Here is a 20402-nt window from a genome sequence, read left to right on the forward strand (position 1 = left end):
AAAAACAAGCATGGAAGGTAGTTGCACTTTCTAACTTACCTTTCTATAAATTAGATTTGTTTAAATGTACATTATGCATAATTTATTCAGCTGGGTTAATAATTTGCCATATTTTTTAAGCACTGACATTTAGAAGTCGGTCCATTTTAAAATTACTTTTTTAGACTTTTGAAAGAAAATGTGATTTGTTTGTGTTGTGGCCAGTTGCTAGGGCTTTGCCATAGTTTCTAATGTGTTTTGAGTTTCTTAGTACCTTGCTATGCAGTAGTGTGTTGTAGGTGCTTGCCAACTTATCGAAGTCAAAAGAGCCTACTTTCAGATCAGTGTTGCCAGATTGTAAATGTCCAAGTATCGTACCAGAAGTTATCGTATTTGGAAGAAAATTATCGTACACGAGTCAAAAGAGTTATCTATTCTAAACCAACTACATTTTAACAAGGCCTGCAAATTACCAATAAGCGATAAGTATGGTTGGATGGAAGCAGTAGGCCTACAACAAAATACTATCCCATTATTTTCAGTGACTGTCTGCGTCGCGGCCCATATTAAAATGATTTTAACATTTGCTTTGTCGCGTGCAGTGTAGGCGGAATTTAGCTGTTGCAGTGTGGCGCAGTTAACTCATAACTACACATCTGAGCCGCTTTCATTGGAAGACTGCGTGTTGCCAGATGTTGAAGGATTTCTTGCTGTCATGGACCGCAACATAGTGCTCGTTGGCCTTAAAGCAGGGCACCCACCCTCCTTGAGGTGCACACGAACGCATTTAGAGTGTCTTTAACCCCTTAACTGTCACTCACGTTTTTGAAGATAGACTTGAATGTGCATGATACAAACCTAAATTTTTATAATTCATGACTGAAAACATTTTGTAACATGATTTTGATGTGCCATTTACATGGTAATGCAATGTCTGATTTTAAAATGGGTTTTAAAGGATGAATTTTGAGATTTTATGTTTTCAAGTGATATATAACTTCTGATGATTTCTAAAACATGATAGAGAAAAAGGCAACGAGGAAGTCTTTTTTTTAAACAAAGGTCAAAACTCATTTTGTAATGTAGATTTCTGAGGGTGCACTCTTGTCATAAATTAATCTATTACTTTTCCTACATAATTTTTAACAAATAATATTGGAAAAATATATATTTGGGAGTCTTGAACCTTTCCAACGATATATAGTTTGTCAGGATTAGATTAGATTTGATTGTAATATAGTATAGTCAACGTAGGCGTCCCGTATACGGGACGGGGTGACAGTTAACAGGTTAATGAGCCGATTAAGTGTATGTGTAAAGAAGCCTAAGACTGCAACTGTCATCATTTTACTTTTCATAAAATTCTAAAATTATCTAGGGCTGCAACTAACGATTATTTTGATAATCGATTAATCTGCCGATTATTTTTACGATTAATCGGTTTATGTGCTTATATTTTAGTTTTTTCCATCCCCCCCCCCCCCCCCCAAGTAAATTATTAATAAAGGGTCTTTATCATTCAGCATAGATTTTTAAGAGATTTTAACCATTTTGCATTGTCATATCCTCATCAAAAATATACCTGGAGTTGTTTTATTATGTGTTAGTAATCCTTTTGTTGAACTCTTCTGCAATCAAAACACTGACCCATACTCTAGCAAATTTCACAAGGAGATTTCAAATAATGTTTTCACCATGGCAGTCCTTAGAGCTCCTAAAGTAGTTTAACATCCCGAACAAAGCTTAAGGAATCTTTCAGAACATATTTTCACGAAGGATAAAACAGAATAAAATTTCAATAAGTTGTATTTTATCATTTACTGGGAAACCGCTTTATAGCTTATGCTGTGAAATTTTAAACAATCCTTCGAATAAAGTGCCAATGGCATGAAACCTGAATGGAACTCACAATTTAAAGTAAAATCCATCAGAAGGTTGTCCAGAAAAAAAAATCGGACACACACAAAAAACCTGCTGTGTGAAAAAGAGCAGTGAATACTTAGAAAAAAAAGTGCATTTCAAATATCTTTAAACATTTACCGCTCTCATTCAGTCATAATTAGGCTGCACGACTGAATTATGAACTGGTAAACGACAAACTGATCACAGAACATGTTTGTAAAGCTTTAAATGTTAACTGTTAAAAAGCAATGTTATCAGCTTTTACGCCTAAACATTTGCAAACAACATTGTACTGGAGAATCTGTACAAATAAAAGTCTTAGGGGCCGTTCACATTTTGCGCCTAAAAACGCGTGGAAAACGCTAAGCGCACCGCTTTCTCCTCCTTTCAAAAGCGCCCCTGAGGCGTCTGCCTTTGCTAAGCAACCATGACGTGCTCTCTCCCTGAAGACGCGGAAATTTCAGCAAAGGATAAATGGATTTGTAGCTCTAAAAATCGCTTGCAGTAGCTCTGCTGCTAAATTTATTTGAAAATTGAAATCCATATACAGCTATGATTAGCTGTTCCTTCATCTTGGCTGAGCTTTAAACGTTGTGACGGGAAAGGATGAAGCTGATTATTTAGTTCGTCACATGACCCGCGGTGCGCTTGCCGCATTCTGAAAAGTTGAAATGTTTTTAACTCGATGCTGTGCTGACGCGCCTGGAAAAACGGGCGCGTCGCGACCGCGTCGCTTCCATTATGAGAACATTGGAAATAACGAACATGAGCGCGCAAAAGACGCGATATGTGAACGGCCCCTTAAACAGTTCAGTAGTGCAGAGTTTACAGGCTAATCTTCTTTTTTGAAGGCTCAAAGTAAAGTACTCCCACATCCCGCTGAATGCTGCAGAGACGCTGTTTCGGGAAGCACATGACATAAAACGAGGCCAGCTATTGGCTATTCGCTACTTCTCCTGTTGTACTGGCTGAGTAAAACCTCCGGTGGCTCATTACTGCCACACTTTGGTCACCGCAGATTTGAAATATGCACGAAATGAGCCGCTTACGGCAAATAAGTTATTTAGCAACGAATCATGACTAAATTAGTTGACAACTATTTTAATAATCGATTTTAATCGATTAAATCGATTCGTTGTTTCAGCTCTAAAATTATCGTACATTAGGGGATTTTTTTCATTATTGATCGTACTGTACATCGTACAGAGGTAAAGATTATCGAACAAATACGATAATTATCGTACGTCTGGCAACACTGTTTCAGATGTAAGTGCTACTCTGGTCACTAGGTATGGATTGTTGTGCAAATGAAGATATTTTGAAGAATGTTGGTAACTAACAGTTGACGGTAGCCATTGACTTGCATAGTATTTTTTCCCAACTGTTAGGTTACCAACATTGTTCGAAATATCTTTATCTTTAATAAGCACTGTGCAAAGCACATTTATGTTGTATTCTGCTAAGTGAAAGTCAGTGCAATTGCTTATAAAATTAATAACTCCTCTTCCCTAAAGAAGCTACACAATTTGAGATATTATGCATGTCAGTAGCATAATATGTGCAATAGGCTGATGCTTATTAAGGGAAAGATATTTTCAAGAATGTTGGTAACCAAACAGTTTGAAAAAATACTTGCAAGTCAATGGCTACCATCAATCATTAGTTACCAACATTCTCCAAAATATCTTAATTTGTGTTCAACAGAAGAAAGATACTCCTACAGGTTTGGAATAACTTGAGGGTGAGTAAAGTATTATATAATTTACATTTTTGGGTGAACTGTCCCTTTGGATGATCATTAACTAGGTATCTAACAGAAAGAATACACAAACAATACATTTTTGGTATCAAATATTTAATAGACAAACTTTTATATGTGTAAAAAAAGAAAAAAATTGATGATTTATTCCACAAGAACATTTGGAAGAACAATAGCAACACAAGTGCTTAATTAATACTGTTAACAGTAAAGCTTCATAAACCTGTAAAGCTGTGTAGTGACCAAAAGACTGTTCGGTTGTCTATTGATAGATCCAACATAAAATCGTCTGTATATGCGACAGTATATGAGGTCACTCTCAGCTTTGCTACCCTGCTTGCTTGATGGCTTCACCCAGCAAAGTGATGAGGGAGGTCAGTCCGATGAGGTACCCATCCTCCCGGTTTCCCTCCACCCATGGAACATCATGCCTTAGATGGACATCCACTGGGTTTGGGATGGTCTTTCCAAAATCGATCATCCATATGTTTGCTTTGCTGCTGCAGTCGTGGACAAAAAGTAAAGAGCTGCCTATGATCTGTGAGAAATTGAGATGATGTTAATTCAGCTCAAAATGGCAATTCTCTTCTGATTTTTAAGGCTTCAAATCCAACATAACATAGTATAGAAGAAAACCGAAACCATCAGATAATGGTGACAAAGTTTTACACTAACCTCATGTCTGTTGAAAAAGCTTGACTCCTTGAGGGCTTCATTCAGTACCTGTAATCTGGATTCATAGGCCTCCTGAGATACACAAAGTGATAAATTGAGGATATTTTGATGTATTTGAGATGTACTGTAATTGTTTTTATTTTGATAGTAGTCAACATTTGATATACAGTCGTGGCCAAAAGTTTTGAGAATTACATAAATATTAGTTTTCAAAAAGTTTGCTGCTAAACTGCTTTTAGATCTTTGTTTCAGTTGTTTCTGTGATGTACTGAAATATAATTACAAGCACTTCATACATTTCAAAGGCTTTTATCGACAATTACACATTTATGCAAAGAGTCAGTATTTGCAGTGTTGGCCCTTCTTTTTCAGGACCTCTGCAGTTCGACTGGGCATGCTCTCAATCAACTTCTGGGCCAAATCCTGACTGATAGCAACCCATTCTTTCATAGTCACTTCTTGGAGTTTGTCAGAATTAGTGGGGTTTTGTTTGTCCACCCGCCTCTTGAGGATTGACCACAAGTTCTCAATGGGATTAAGATCTGGGGAGTTTCCAGGCCATGGACCCAAAATTTCAACATTCTGGTCCCTGAGCCACTTAGTTATCACTTTTGCCTTATGGCACGGTGCTCCATCGTGCTGGAAAATGCATTGTTCTTCACCAAACTGTTGTTGGATTGTTGGAAGAAGTTGCTGTTGGAGGGTGTTTTGGTACCATTCTTTATTCATGGCTGTGTTTTTGGGCAGAATTGTGAGTGAGCCCACTCCCTTGGATGAGAAGCAACCCCCCACATGAATGGTGTCAGGATGCTTTACTGTTGGCATGACACAGGACTGATGGTAGCGCTCACCTTTTCTTCACCGGACAAGCCTTTTTCCAGATGCCCCAAACAATCGGAAAGGGGCTTCATCGGAGAATATTACTTTGCCCCAGTCCTCAGCAGTCCGTTCACTATACTTTCTGCAGAAGATCAATCTGTCCCTGATGGTTTTTTTTGGAGAGAATTGGCTTCTTTGCTGCCCTTCTTGACACCAGGCCATCTTCCAAAAGTCTTCGCCTCACTGTGCGTGCAGATGCGCTCACACCTGCCTGCTGCCATTCCTGAGCAAGCTCTGCACTGGTGGCACTCCGATCCCGCAGCTGAATCCTCTTTAGGAGACGATCCTGGCGCTTGCTGGACTTTCTTGGACACCCTGAAGCCTTCTTTACAAGAATTGAACCTCTTTCCTTGAAGTTCTTGATGATCCTATGAATTGTTGATTTAGGTGCAATCTTAGTAGCCACAATATCCTTGCCTGTGAACCCATTTTTATGCAACACAATGATGGCTGCACGCGTTTCTTTGCAGGTCACCATGGTTAACAATGGAAGAACAATGATTTCAAGCATCACCCTCCTTTTAACATGTCAAGTCTGCCATTCTAACCCAATCAGCCTGACATAATGATCTCCAGCCTTGTGCTCTTCAACATTCTCACCTGAGTTAACAAGACGATTACTGAAATGATCTCAGCAGGTCCTTTAATGACAGCAATGAAATGCAGTGGAAAGGTTTTTTGGGGATTAAGTTAATTTTCATGGCAAAGAAGGACTATGCAATTCATCTGATAACTCTTCATAACATTCTGGAGTATATGCAAATTGCTATTATAAAAACTTAAGCAGCAACTTTTCCAATTTCCAATATTTATGTAATTCTCAACTTTTGGCCACGACTGTAGATCAAAAAAGTTAAGTTGACCTAAAACCAAAATGCGTCCTTGTTTTAGGACAACTTTAAACCTTTTTGATCTACTTCAAATTTTGACTACTGTATTCCAATATTGGAATCGTCATGGTATTGTCAACCAGGCATATTTTGTGTAGAATAATTATCATATAAGCATGCTAAAATAAACTGTTTAAAGTCAATAAGAATCCCCATTCAAGACCCAATTTACTTTTAACAATAAAAGTCACACATTAGGTAAAACAAGATGTGCAAACATGGGCTGAGTGGGTTTAATTTTATCAACTAGGAAATAACTGTCATTGTTCTGTATCAAGATGCGTACCTGTAATGTTTTCTAAGTTGTAATTTTTGTAAAAGTTCCTTAAATATCTTAATTTAAGCATTTTCGAAAGGAAAATATCCATAATCACAACATAATATTTACTTGAATCTGGCACTCAAACCTTTTTTGATGGATGTGCTTTTTATTAAAGGTCTTATGACATGAAAATTTCACTTTCTGAGGTTTTTTAACATTAATATGACTTCCCCTAGCATGTATGTGGTCCCCAAGTTTCTAAAAATTTTAATCGGTGCAAATCGAGATTTTACTATCTTTCTCTGCCTTTGAAAAAATGGAAGCTCAAACGGGCTGATCTTGAATCTCCTCTTTGTGATGTTGTAAAGAGAAATGTTACCTCCCCTTTCTCTGCTTTGCCCGCCCAAATATTTACATATAATTCAGTCGCAATGTTAGCACAGGCGTTACAAACAGACTTTTATGATATGGATTCGACAGCACCGGCACAAACAGTGAGTAACAGTGTTCATTAATGCCTGATCTGTGATCAGTGATTTCTGATGTGTAGCTAATCATTCAAGTTCACACAGACTTTCTTTCTAAATCGTTTTGTGAGAGAAAACGTGTTGCAATAATGACGAGATCACTGCATTCACGCGATAAACAGACTCTGTCTACTCAATGCTCATCACTGCAGCCTTTCATGTGATGGGAAAAGATCGAAAAAATAATTATATAATCAACAAATCCACGATTTGTTAATCTCGACAGCTGTAATATATATATATATATATTTGTGAGGGGTCCACATGTAATACGCATTTCGAATGCAAAGATGTCAGCCAATCACAACAGTTGTCGTTTACTCGGAGTCTCACAGCAGACACGCCCCTTCAAACAGAGCATTCAAGCCAGAGGGCTATTATCAGGATATAAAAATGCTTTTTATTTCTAAATTTTAAATGTAAAAATCATACTAACAATATAAGTACACCTAAGGAAACATTAAAAAGCATTTAAAGAAAAGGAAATAATCCATGTCATGGGACCTTTAAACATCTCTTGGACTGAAGGAATGCAACACAACACCCACTGAGTGGCATCAAACAGTTTAAAAGATCATTGAGTGGCATCAAACAGTTTAAAAGATCACAGACAATTTTAAAAATAACTCCTACTGGATTCATATAAAAGTCATATACACCTAGGATGAATTCAGGGTCAAGCCTAATTTTCACTTTTGGGTGAACTAACCCTTTAAGCTAATCCCTTTTTGTGAAACCGGGCCTTTAAGTATGAAATGGTGTGCACTCACTAGAATGTGAACCTGCCTCCTGGTGAAGTTTAACAGTGTTTCTGTTACTTGAGCTTCTGTGCATGTCTTGTAAAAGTCTCTTAATACTTTACCGTTCCCCATCTGGAAAAAATAAATTGTGACAGAAGTTAAAAATCTATATAAATGTCCACTCACACAAAAGACAATGACTATAATGATATAGTTTTAAAGAATAGCTGAGTCCACTGCACAAAAATAATGAAAATGCAAAATTGTTGCAATCACTTCCACAACATTTTTTTTTCCAGCTGATCAATGACATTTGCAAAGCATTGACAGCCATTCAGAATTAATCCTGCTTTAAAGATCTTGAGCATTTAAAGCAGCAGACAAGAGAAATGCAGCACATGCTTATATTATCGTTATAGTCAGGGTGTGATTTGTGTTTGGGGGGGGGGGGGGGGGTGCTTTTATGCTTTTGAAAACGTTTTATGAAAAGTTTTTGATACGATGGAGACTGTATTTAATGTGATCATAGTTTAATAAAAACATTGTACGTTAGGCTGTTAATTGTTAGGCTATTAATTGTAATGATTTAATTTCCACGATTGTTCAAACATAGAAATAAATTATATAGAGAAAGTGAGCAAAGAAAACAATGGAGCTTTTTGAAACTCCAAATCAGTTAAACCATTGTCGCAAAATGATTCACTGTTTTGAAGCGCTCACCACTAAAAAAAACAAGGTCATTGCGACTTTTTATCTTACAATTCTGACTTTTTTTTCTCAGAATTGCGAGTTCATATCTCACAATTTTGACTCTATTACTCAAAAAGATAAAAGATAATAAGTCACAATTACCATGTTTTGTTTTATATTTAGTGGTGGAAATGGGCTTTCATACCAATTGGATTGCGTAACATTTGATTCAGATCAGGACTTAAAACCAAGTGTCTCGAATCATTTGATTTAGATCGGGACATCAATCACAGCGGGTTTGTGGGATGATTTTATCCCCAGCAGGGATAAAAATAATTCAGCAGAGGCAGGGATGCATAGACCAGAAAGCAGGAACCACCGACAAATCATGCCCTGGTTATAGTTATCATTGTGATCAGGCCTTTAGCCTCATGTTTCGTACCAATATGCCTTCTATGCGGAATCCCAGTGAGGAGGTGGAACTGCTGTCATCCCTCCATTGCAGGTAACGCAGCTTCGTCACACCTTTCTGTGCATGTTCTTCTGCAGTGGGAGCTTCCGGATCTATTTTCATCATCTTTTGATACATATCAGAACGTACACTGGCATTGCTCCTGGCCTTAATGATCTCTTCCTCTTGGTATGTCCTGCAAGTGATGCCATAAGTTCAGATGGTACTGCATTGTTCAAATATTGTACATTTTCTAAAGGTCAATGAAGCATAGAGTAGCAAACTAAAATGGAATTTGGAGGTGATCAGAGCTAGAAATGCACTGAAATAAAATTTTTACAGAAACACTTAAGTTTTGAAGATTTCATTTAGACGAAAACCAAAAACAAAGTAAAAGTTGTGTAAATAGACAGTAGAACTCAGTATGCTGTTCATGGTGTTCTTGGGTAATACATTAAACCATTAAGTGTTTACACTGCTGACATGTTGACCTGTTAGCTTATTCATGTTGAGTGCACAAAATAGTCCCTCACATGGTCAAAATGCATAACTGGAGAAGCACTAATTGAAAAGTAACTCTGTCAATGATTTTGGCCCTTCAAAATTATATATAAAAAAAAAAAAGATTATAAAAAAAATAAAATCAGTTCCCAAAATTTGTTTAACACTAATATTCTGTCTTGCAGGCAAATGCATCACGATTTTATAAAACCTACCCACAAATTACATTATTTTAAAGTATTGTCTCTCATTTTCAGGTTCTCAGCTACTGTAAGCACTATGGCTTAAGAGAACAAATGTAATCTAAACGAAATATATTAAGTAAAAAAATAATCAGTAATTGAAGTAAGGGTTCCTTCCTTCCTACCGGACACCCATTTTGCAGTCCATGATGACAGGATTTTTGAGCCCGCTAAGCAGATCTTTTAGTCGGATGTATTGCTCTCCATCCTGACTGATGTGCCCGAAATAATGAGGCACAAACTGAGAGAGCGCGTCAGACATGAGGGCCTGTAGACAGATGGCCTCCACCTCACAAAACCTCTTCAGCACCTCACCGCCCTCACTCAGCCTCACGTTACCTAGACAGAACATACAAAACTAATTTCTTCTCTTCAGAATAATGGTTGTGGACCAGGCAGATGCAAAAGGAATGCTCAAACCTATTTTACACCTATAACCTAATGGATTTTGATAGAAAGTGAAGGTATGGTCAGGGTCAAAATCCTGAGTACCTTGGTGTCCTGCAAGCTGGATCCATGAGCTTTGTGTACATTTGGACCACTGCATCATGGTCAAAAACGTTCTCCAAGATCGACACTGGGAAAGAAATAGGAGTCATTTAGGGGCCGAGATCTAACAGTACCTTAAAACTATTTTTTGGGGTTTCATTTTCCAAATTTGTTCATAAAATAGCATGTTTTACAGTTATACTCGACCCATTGTGAAACTGTTCAGACCCAGAGACATTGCCTACTGCTGGTCTATTATGGGGTATATTGCATGTTAATCGAGTATAAAATTTGAAGAGAAGTTGAATTTGTTTTGGGAATATTGCAAATGTGACAGTGTGACGCTACTCTGACCCTATCTCGGTCTACAGCACTATGCAAATAGCTTATTCAAATACGCAATGCTATGGGACCACTTTCAGAATCATGCAAATTGTCTGATATATTTCAGTGCACCGAAAAAATACAGAACATTTCAGTTAGTCCACAGATCAGACTTAACCTGACGCCAGTTCACTGCTCCTGAGAGATTCTGCAGAATCTAGATAAACTGATTTGTGCTTTCTAAGCCTTCCCAAAATTACACTCACCTTCTTCATGGTCTGCCTCCTGGCAACAGTGTCCTCATTTTCACTAAAAACTTCATCACTTTCTGCTGAGGAGTTGTTGAAGGAAGAAGAGGACGAAGCTGAGGAGTGAAAGAGAACCCGAGAGAGAACAGGGTGTGGAACTAATTCTTCCTCACCATCTTTCTCCATACTTTTCTCCACAAAATGTCCTCCATCCCGTGATGACCCAAGCATTTGTGTGTTTCTCTGTCTTGAACCCCAACTCTTCTTCCTGTGCAGTCGTTTGTTGCTGAAATCTCCCTCATTACTCTCATCGATACTCTCCAGACTTGCTCCCAGTCTTTCCCTCAGTTCGATCTTGCTTTTCCACAGGCTTTTCTTTGTTGCTGCATTCATTGCGCCTTTTGAACCCTCTTCAACAAGATTTTCACTTGCCGTCATACTCTCTTTCACTTTCTGCTCTTCTGTGTCTTTGTTCTTGGTCGTTTCTCCTGTAGGTATCTGTAGAGGATCCATGCAATTGCGCTCCAGAGGTTCTGGTTTCATATCCTCCGCTTCCTCATCTGCATTTGTCTGCATTTCTGCTGGATCTTCAAGCTTTGATGAAAGGACGGCATGAGCAGAAGCCAGTTTAGGTCTGGCTCTGAAGCCAGTTTTCTTTATAGGATTATTTAGATTGATTGAGGATGGTGAGAAATCAAAAATCCTTTCTTCTATGGCATCTCTCATTGTCTCCCCATAACTTCCATTGCTTCTCTTTTCTGACACTGTGCTCATTCTTTCTGGAGAAGAATCCAAGTCTTTCATGAAGCCGCTTAAAGGGAAATTTTCATCAGAAATGGACAAAACTCCTGTTTTGTTATTTTGAGCTCTAGAAAAGAATCTGATGGGATAAACAAAATTTGATAAACCATACCTAAAGATGACAGATGAATAGACCGATGATATCTTAATAACATAATACAATATTCAATATCTTAATAATATTGTTATTTAAAGAGGCACATTATGTAGGGAATTTCCTGGACATATACAAAGCCTCGGTCTAAAAAATATTGCCATCACTTGTGGTTTCCTATAGAAATCGATAAAAAAACAAACATTATCTTGTCCAGGAAATAGCCCACATATGCTAAATGGCACAAAGTTCAAAACAATACTTGTAGGGGGAAAAAGCATGTACTCCCACGTACCTGAGTTGCCAATCTTTCATCACTCCTGTGTGTTAAACTGAACCCACCAGTAGTTCAGCTAAACCAGTTAAAGACTTGACACCAGTTTAAAGTCTTGCTGTCAGCGTTTTCCAGCAGTGCTTTGCATAATGTGACATCATGGTTTTCCACATCATATCTGACAATGAGCTTTTTTGAGGTTGGGCCGACGGCTGGCCCACACTCTCTCTAATGTGACAGCAGCTCAGCAGACTCTGACAAACGATCCATATACAGCATGTGTTTCCATGTGGAAAGTTTTATTTAATCCGCATACAGATTTCACGGGAATTGAACACCTTGACTTGCGATACCATTTATAGTAAACTATAGATTTAGATAATTAAAAAATAATAATAATTACTTGTTTTTAGGTGGATATACATCTTGCCACAAATTGTCATTTAATTTTGAGCCATATTAGAGTCTTTCTACAATTATGCAGTATTTGAATTTATAAAATCAGCATAAAAACACAATATTATGCATATTAATACAGCCAATATTATGACATATATTTTACAAATTTATTTATTCTGTTTTTTTTTAGATATATATATATATATATATTTTTTTTTTATCATGTTAAAGTTACGATTATAAATGTCCATAAATACATTTCAGTAAAGTAATATCCTATTGATATTTCTATAATTTTCTCTGCATTTTTAAAAGTGGAATACATGTAAATGAATGCAAATTAATGTTATTTTCCAGACAAAAACCACAAACAAATGACATTTCTCCCGCTTTGGTTATTTATTGGCACAGTCTCGCTGTTTTCATTGTGGAATATAATAATAATAACAACAACAAAGGATATGTCTAGAAGGGTCAGTTTTATGTCAACATTTGGTAGACAATAAATGGTTAATATACTGAATACTTGTGGTTGTCTTGATGATTTTTTTTTTTTTTTTTTTTACAATAATGATATACTGTAAGAGATTAGGGCTAGCATCAAGTCCACATTTTTTAAAAAAGGACATTGTTACCAAATCAAATCCAGTGGGTGGACTTTGCTTTTCATAACCTTTACCCTCATTTAAAAGACAGCTCCATTCGCTCTCTAGCAGCTTGAACAGACACCAACACTGTTTTGATAAGTTTTATCTGTAGTGTCTGTTAACACTTGAGATGACTGTAACATGCTCTGCGACAAATTCCTGTGCCTCAAAATCATTTCTCCATCCCCAGCTTCACAGGTGGGTTCATCTTCAGCGAATTCTCTGGAGTCATCTTCACTCTCCTCCACCCCCACGTCTTGAATGGATTCTTCCACCTCCACTGATTTATACCCTATGTCATCAAAACTTTCTATAATAATGGGGGAAATCCAACAAATGTATTGTAGTGGCTGTATAAAGAAATATGATCAATGCACATCAAAAAGCAACAAGATAGTAAAAGCTATTTTAGGAAATAAGTAAAAGAATAGTTATAACAAAAATTATTTCTTTATTTTTTCATTTTCTCTCCACCTTGTTTGTGAAACACAAAACATTTTGAAAAATGTATTTCCAGATTTTACCCTTTTAATTACAAGATGGTTTGCGATTGGTTTTAAAATTTCAGTGAATAAACCAGACTTCACCTAGTGCCTTTCCTTCATCCTGTGGTTCAGACTGATCATTTACATCATCTGGTTCATTATTTTCCTCTTGTTGCATAACAGCCTGAATCAATGAAAACACTGTATGAAAAATGTTGTTAACAAAGACATTCGCAGAAGAAACACAAAGTCACTATTTCAAGGCTAGAATGCCCATAACTGTATACAAGATTAAAAGTGTAATTGCAAGTTTTTATAATATGTAGCCCACAGATTTATGGATTACCATTTTGGAGTTCCGAGTTTATACGAAAAAAGTCTGAATTTTGAGAAAAATGTCATAAACATTTTTTTTTTTTTATTGCGAAAACAAGCTTTCATACATTTGTACTCCCTTGAGTACTGAGGTTTGAAAAGCCTCATTAATTATTAATGCATTACATATTTACAAGCATTCACATCTACGTTTGCATACTTTTGTAGAGAATGCCCTTGGCCAGTGTCTTGTATATTGAACATTAAATGCTCAATTTTAGAAAAGCGTACCTTTCCACGAGTCCTGCGACCACCCAGATTAAACTGCAGGAAGCTAAGAACGATGATCAAACTGAGGAAAGTAAAGTTACTCATCACCCCGATCAGCGCTGAGATCAGGGGGAAGTGATACAGCAGGTACCTATGAAGATCAGAGAGATTCATAAAGACCTCATCATCTGTTTGATGAGACAAATGTTGGGCTGATTATCTCAAACACAGAACAGAGCATATTATTTAAAGTAGCAATATATGGAAAAATGTGAGGACTTTTTAAGCAACCCAGCAAAAAGACGGGAATATACAAACCTGATGCCTGTAAAGTGAGCAAAGATGTAGAGATGAGCTCTGTAGATCTGAATATGCTGGGAATGGATCTCAATGATGGCTCCAACAATGGGGTTGTACTGAACAGAGAAAAGAAAGAGACAAATATACTAAATGAGCTCTAAAATTTAGTTCCACTTCTCATATACTGTACATAAGCTGCTAAAGGTGTTCTAAGTAGTTTTGTAGAGTTTCTATGTGGTTGGTAGGACTCCATGACTCACAGAATCATCTTTGAATTCAGAGTACAGCTCCACCATGACTGACTGCTTCTGCTCTGACGCTCCTGTTAACAGCAAGGGGGAGAAGGCTACTGTGCCCAGAGCCTGAAGAAGAGAGGAGCGATAATGGAGCATTGCCTGAGACACACAGAGAGAGAGAATGGGAGTCGATCTGACATATTACCATAGATGGATTGTGAAAACAAAATGTTCTAAACGGGTACATTTTGAAACAGTTACTTAATAGGAAATGTCATGTGAAAATTATAATTCTGTTATGGAAAAACACCATAAAATGACTTGAAGTGTGCTATATTCAAAGTCTCTTGAAGCCATTTGACATGAATGATGTTAATGCTTATAGAAATGTCATTTCTGGGTGAACAATTCCTTTTAAGCATTAAATGAATTTGACTGGTTGCATAATTTACATTTTAGATACTGAGTGTAATCAAGAAGAAAATATTTGATGTACACTTTTTTGTCTGTGTACATGGCTCCTCGTTTGCATACTTACAGAACGTGCCGATATGTCAACAATATGACCAGCTTTAGAATAGGGATTCATTTTTACTAGGAACATTCCCAGCTCCTGGTTGGCTGGAGACTCAGGCATTTCCAGCTCTAGTGTGATCCGATAAGGCTGACCGTATGTCATTACCTGTAGTAGGCAGGAAAGAGAAAAACAGCATTGCAATCCCTAGTAAAAAAAGTAATGTATTTAAAATATATTTATTTCATCAAGTATAGTTCAAATCTATTAACATATCTACTGACATTTTATAATTACACTTTATTTGGAGAACTACTTGTGCAAAATGTACTTTCTTAATATAAAGCATAAAATGTGTTTTAATGTCATTGATGAGGATTGTATGAATTTTAAATAATATTGTTCTTTAAATGCAAGATATTTAAGTTTAGCACAATCAAATATACATCAGTATAACTTTAGTTTGACTTCAGCACTACTTCCACAAAACTAAAGTGCATTAAAAAAACTAGTTCCAATTTATCAGACTTTTAAGTATATCAGTTTAGTATACTAAAATTTTAATTGCAGTGTATTTTTATTAAGAACATGCATGTAGTTGGCTTAAGATTAAATAAATGTATTTAGTGTATTTTGATTTCACTAGGACAATATACTACTAAATAAACTACATATATATATATATATATGTCCACTGTGCATAGTATGCAAATATTCTTTGTCCACATATATTCTGACTGCACAATATGTGCAGCATGCAACCAAAGTATGCAAAGTAAAGTGATGTCAACCTTTATTTTTAACAAAATTTTCCCCCAGATTTATTTGATCAGACTGGATAGATGCAAACTAAATGTATTACTAACATCACTGAACATAAATGGAAATAAATATGCCATAGTGACATTAGACAGCAATGTAGAATGCTAGTATTTGAAACACTTATGGCATAATATACACCTTTCTACTGTACATACTATTCTAAACCAAAGTCCCTGCTATAGTCTTTGACTAAGCTCAACAATAAAAGATAATCAAAAATAATAATAATAATAGGAAGGTCCTTTAAAATAAAGTTTGGTTAAAATTAAGAAACTACGCAAGGAAGAGATCAAGGATGATTACCTGATGTTTTCCATTTTTCAGTAAAGAGACATTAGCCACAGGGAAAGAACACAAAGAGTGATGAGGAGATAGACAATCAGTCCTGCTGATCAGAAACACATTTGACATGAACAAGCAGATGACAACCATCAAGAGCTACCACAGTCAAGCCATCTGAATTATCAACATGATCAAAACATTGCTGAAAAAACTACACATGCCTTCTGAAGCTAACAGTTTATACATCTTAGCAAGTAAAGGCCCTTTAGTATAAATCTAAAAATTGTTTTAGGGTATTGATATCCCTAGCCCTTCACAGAGTGAGTGAGGAGGGACGAAAAATGATATTGCTGTGTGAAGAGACACGGTCCCTGCCACTGCGAAGAGATCTGCCATCACAGGCAGGGGGGAGAATTTTAATCCTTATCCAGAACACCTGGAAATGTGGGCCTGGCCAGTGAGTGGCTAAATTACGAATGCGACTGGTCTGCCAGACAGTGTCATCAGAACTATACAGAATTCTAGGGCCCGGTTCACTCACTCTATGAATGTAAATGGGGTGTGTTTGAGCTTTGGTGCGCGGCTAGACACATAATCCCCATTCAGAGTTCGATGTAAGTTATTCTATGTTTTCTTCAGGATCTGATAGATCAGGGTAAAGCGTTCTCAACCATTATGTTTCTGGCAATGATATCTGCCTGTCATGTAGGTTTTGAAAACAATACTGTTGGGCAGCATCCTTTCTTATTTGGGTTTATGAAGGGCGTGCGTTGTGCTTTACCAGTCTCAAAACCGATTTCTCCTTCATGTGCTCTGGTTCTGGTGCTTGATGCGCTTTCTGCTTTCTGACTCCAATTGAGCCAATGGACAAGGCTGACCTAAAAATATTTTTAAGATGTTTCAAATGGTGCTGCTGTTAGCTTTGGCTTCAGCAAAGCACGTAAGTGAAATTCACACACTCTCTGTGCATTCGGCGTGTATGCAATTTATGCCAGGGGACGCAGGGGTGCTTTTGAAACCTAATCCTGCTTTTATGCACAAGATAGTCAATTCTATTATTCCTCTCGAGTTAAGAGAGTACCACTGTGACTCAGTGGTAGAGCACTGCATTAACAGCACAAAAGGTTGTGGGTTCAATTCCCAGGGAACACACATACTGGTAAAATAAAAAATTATATATATATATATATATATATAGTGTGTGTGTGTAGCCTCAATGCACTGTAAGTTGCTTTGGATAAAAGCGTCTGCTAAATGCATAAATGTAAGAGCTTATGCACCACCACCTTTTGCTTTAGCAGAACAGCAAAGGCTGAATATTTTAGGTCTGGTGTGTGCTCCACATATTTATACAGAAAGAATTAAAGAGTTCAGGGAGAGTGATCAGCTGTTTCTGTCTTGGGCGAAGCCACATATGGGGAAGCCAATTACTAAACTGTGTTTATCCCACTGGATAGTGGAGGCAATTTCTCTTGCATATTCCAGTAAGGGTCTTACGCCTCCATCTGGTTTATGTGCTCACTCAACGAGAGGAATATCTATGTGATGGGCTCTCTTTAAAGGGTCATGATACAAGATATCTGTGAAGAGGCAAGTTGGTCCTCACCGCACAAATTTGCAAGATTCTATAAACTGGATGTTACAGTTCAAATGTTTGCACATGCTTTATTGAGCATTTGATCTTGAGTGTTGACTTTACCAGCCCTATAATAGTTTCTTTGGGTGGCAGGAGACTTTGAGACAGGCAATACAGGACTTAGGAGATCCCATAGTGAGACACCATAATGTATGCTTGAAAGAGAACAATATGTTACTTGCCTAACCCCCGGTTCTCTGATAGCATTTAGTGAGGTGTCTCACCAGAACTCTTGCTCTGTGAAGCGTGGAAGAGGTGTGCTTGTTTTGAATGCCGTAATGACGTTGCATCGTCCCTTTTATAAAGAGGGGAGGGAGCCACTCCCTGACGCAACGTCATGTCTGCCAGCTAATTGAGGCTGGCGTAATGGAATTGGGCTTTTGAGGAATATATGGAAGGGGCGAATCCAATAGTGAGACACCTCACTTAATGCAATCAGAGAACTGGGGTTACGCAAGTAACCTATTGTTTCTGAAGAGCCATCGTCATCTTGGCTGCGCGTCACTCCTAGATAATAGAAAATGGGCAAAAAGGCGGGACGTGTGTGGAGCTGGTTGCTGAAACCACGCCTGCCTTACGCAACGGTGGTTACGCATTGGCTCATTAGTAGAGATTCCAGGATCTGAAATTATTGTGTCGGAGGAAGAAGATATGCAAAATGTGCAGTGTTGGGGTGCATCCAGGACCAGGGTTGGGAACCATTTCTCTATGGGACTTACTCCCTTTGGGAGTCGGTCTCTAGCGGCCATTCAATGAATTGCAGTTTAAGTCACTTCTGTGTTGGTTTCAAGTGAGAGAACAGAAGGTTGCCGCTTGGTTCACTTTCAGTGCTATCAGGCTAAAGTTAGCATTTTCCAAGATCTACTGCGCCTTTAAATTAAAATAGCAATAAAAATAAGACACATTTAAGACAATTGCTGAGACACAGTGATAATATAAACCTGTTAAATTATAAAATGAGTATAGCATAGTTCAGATGAACTGGCCTTAGCTGAGCATATAAACTGAGCACAGTTTGATACATTGGCTTTTTTGAAACATTAATTTATTCATTTAGCATTTATTCATTTACAAAAGACCTGCTTTTAGAAACAATATATTTTTGTATGCTTAATGTATATAATGTTCGTGAGGTTAATGCTTAAATCATGAATAATGATTTTGTGAATGGGACAAGACAAATTTAAATGTTTTCTTCTTTTAAGAAGATATTTAACAATCTAGGCATATGCTTAAAAAATGCTTGTTTAGAAGCGAGAAGAAAACCTGATTAAGAAAATGATTTAAAGCAGCTTACTCTGCTTCCTACCTGTAAACACCTCACCTGTAGAAGAAGTAGACAGGTGTGATGAAATTGGCTGTGGGCATAAAGGAATAATAGAAACTGCCATAGAGGAATAAAGCCACCCAGAACACCAGCAGAATCACACAGATCAGAATAGAAATTTCCAGAAGCTTCTGTCTGATTCGCAACAGAAGCACTGACATTGTCTCCAGGAGCTGGACCACTAGCCCGTTGATTTGAGGTCCCACATCTTGAACACCAGAATCCTCTGAATCGAACTCCTCCATAGTGGGCTGCATGTTTACTAAGATTTATTTATCTCAAACGGTCCAGTGTTGTTGCGCTGCTATCTCAGAAAAGTCCTTCACAACTTCCTTTTCTCTTTCGATTTCAGCTCTTGTTGGCGTCTTTGGTTTATATACCAAAGACCCAAACCTGCTTCATTCCTCATGAAAACAGCCAATTTCTCACCAGCTCATGTTTCCATTTTTAAGTTCCTGTGAGATTCTTTCCTCTGCCCTTGAAGCTCTGACGTCTGACTTTTGATTCATCTAAAATGCTCCGAATCAATGAACAAGCCCTTTTTAATGAATGTTCCTGCAGTAATGGACTGTGACACTGTCGGTTCCTGGAAAAAAACGGACAGTCCGAAGAACAGCTGGATCCCAGTGGGACGACGCTGGGACTCATGACCAGCATGTGAGGCAACATGACAAGGAATGCTGTTAGGAAATACAAATGGTATGAAATATCCGAGGCAAATCCTTCTGTCTTTAATCTAGATGACCTTAAACACAATTAGTTATAGCTATTAAACCAAGCAGAAACAGTTGTCATTTATCATTTTGTGAGAATCACATGCATGTAACTGGTTTGAAAGGCCAGACACGCAATAACCATTTCAAGTTTACCATGCAATTACAAATCCTTTGGATGCACACAAGACACATGCAACACATGACTTTACAGCAAAAAAGCACAGTAGCCCAGGTCAATGCAATGTTCAGTAAATTCAAATTACAGGCAATTAGCTGTTTGAGGACACACGTGCAGAGTGGTATTATGACACTGGAGTTTCCAGCTCAGTTGAACATATCCCACATGATTACTCCTACATGAACTTAACTAGCTTTGCACACAAAGTATGAAGGAGATTTTGTTTACAGCCCTCTTGTGTGTTTAGTATTGTGTCGCCATTAAATGTTTTTGTAATGTGAATCTCTTTCCACTAGATGGCAATACACACCCTTTTAGTGTGAGCAAACTCAAACTGCAGTACAGTGAAACAGGTTCCTTAAGAGATTAAGATGAAAGATTTTATTGTAAATTATTATTTAAATGAGCGTTTATTTCGGTATTAGTAAAAATGGTGTTGCTATCATGGCAAATACAATAAGTTAGGGATGTTTGCTTTTGAAGGAAGGACTCAAGCTGTATCACTGAGACCTAAATTTTTGGACTTGGGAACAGTAAATAACTACCTA

The 20402-nt window shown here is 37.4% G+C and overlaps 3 protein-coding genes across 5 annotated transcripts in view; 1 reads left to right on the forward strand and 2 right to left on the reverse strand.

Annotated features, from left to right (window-relative positions):
• Nucleotides 1-20402, forward strand: part of stx5a (syntaxin 5A) — a 168918-nt gene that overhangs the window by 115367 nt on the left and 33149 nt on the right. The gene's annotated exons all lie outside the window — the stretch shown is intronic.
• LOC132110164 (inositol-trisphosphate 3-kinase B-like) lies at nt 3811-11968 on the reverse strand. 2 transcript variants are annotated; one of them, XM_059516760.1, is made up of 8 exons: nt 11749-11968; nt 10577-11438; nt 9990-10074; nt 9623-9836; nt 8746-8950; nt 7644-7745; nt 4316-4387; nt 3811-4178 (listed from the first exon to the last, which is right to left on the reverse strand). In XM_059516760.1, the coding sequence occupies exons 1-8, from the start codon at nt 11766-11768 to the stop codon at nt 3969-3971; spliced, it is 1770 nt and encodes a 589-aa protein (XP_059372743.1). In that variant the 5' UTR covers nt 11769-11968; the 3' UTR covers nt 3811-3968. The 2 variants fall into 2 exon arrangements, with proteins under 2 accessions (XP_059372743.1, XP_059372744.1); XM_059516761.1 differs by having other exon boundaries at nt 4084-4228; nt 4283-4387.
• LOC132110165 (seipin-like) lies at nt 12712-19539 on the reverse strand. Of its 2 annotated transcripts, none has more exons than XM_059516763.1 (8): nt 18958-19539; nt 16019-16103; nt 14918-15061; nt 14404-14538; nt 14162-14259; nt 13865-13994; nt 13361-13442; nt 12712-13083 (listed from the first exon to the last, which is right to left on the reverse strand). In XM_059516763.1, the coding sequence occupies exons 1-8, from the start codon at nt 19215-19217 to the stop codon at nt 12836-12838; spliced, it is 1182 nt and encodes a 393-aa protein (XP_059372746.1). In that variant the 5' UTR covers nt 19218-19539; the 3' UTR covers nt 12712-12835. The 2 variants fall into 2 exon arrangements, with proteins under 2 accessions (XP_059372746.1, XP_059372747.1); XM_059516764.1 differs by having other exon boundaries at nt 16019-16100; nt 18958-19535.

The sequence above is a fragment of the Carassius carassius genome, chromosome 29 (assembly GCF_963082965.1).
Source record: "Carassius carassius chromosome 29, fCarCar2.1, whole genome shotgun sequence".
NCBI classification, from domain to species: Eukaryota; Metazoa; Chordata; class Actinopteri; order Cypriniformes; family Cyprinidae; genus Carassius; species Carassius carassius.